Source organism: Merops nubicus, unplaced genomic scaffold (genome assembly GCF_000691845.1).
Source record: "Merops nubicus isolate BGI_N331 unplaced genomic scaffold, ASM69184v1 scaffold33358, whole genome shotgun sequence".
Lineage (NCBI taxonomy): Eukaryota > Metazoa > Chordata > Aves > Coraciiformes > Meropidae > Merops > Merops nubicus.
Genome location: NW_008624270.1, coordinates 1,776 through 2,283, shown reverse-complemented (window position 1 = coordinate 2,283; position 508 = coordinate 1,776). Strand labels below are relative to the sequence as shown.

General features: G+C 63.2%; 1 protein-coding gene across 1 annotated transcript in view; it reads right to left on the bottom strand.

Annotated features, from left to right (window-relative positions):
• Window positions 1-394: 394 nt before the first annotated feature.
• The window catches only part of SYT7 (synaptotagmin VII), a gene marked incomplete at both ends in the record, with an annotated part of 1,768 nt that continues 1,654 nt past the window's right edge, over window positions 395-508 (bottom strand). The window contains one exon of the mRNA XM_008945342.1: window positions 395-481. Coding sequence (XP_008943590.1) covers window positions 395-481 — 87 coding nt within the window. The remainder of the gene's footprint in view (window positions 482-508) is intronic.

The window sequence follows — 508 nt, the reverse complement described above, 5'->3', positions numbered from 1 at the left end:
TCCCAAGCCGTGGAGATGTGGGGTGAGGGACACGGGGCAGTGGGGACCTGGCAGGGCTGGGGGATGGTTGGACTCCATGACCTCCAAGTTCTCTTCCAACCAAAACAATTCTACGTTTTTTGCCTCACAATAAACAGACTTTTGCCAGGCTGACGCTGCCACAGGAGTGTGACAGGACACACGAGGCATCTCCAACCTGGATGGGGGCCACCAAATTGTCCCTGGGCTCACCCTTGGTGCCCCACACCGCGGCGGGGACCAGAGCCGGGCGGGAGGAGCCACGCTCCACCTTCAGCCAGCCCCAGCTGGACACCCAGCCATCCCCCAGCTGCCCCCCTTGGGCAGGACACCCTGCTGGGGTCCCTCCAGGCCAGGACCCCCCCCTGGGACCCACCTTGCCGATGACATCGTTGCGGCTCAGCCTGTCCTTGTCCATGACGGTGATGACGATGGTCGTCTCACGCAGCCGCTCCGTGGGGATGTCGAAGGCGAAGGACTCGTTGAAGAC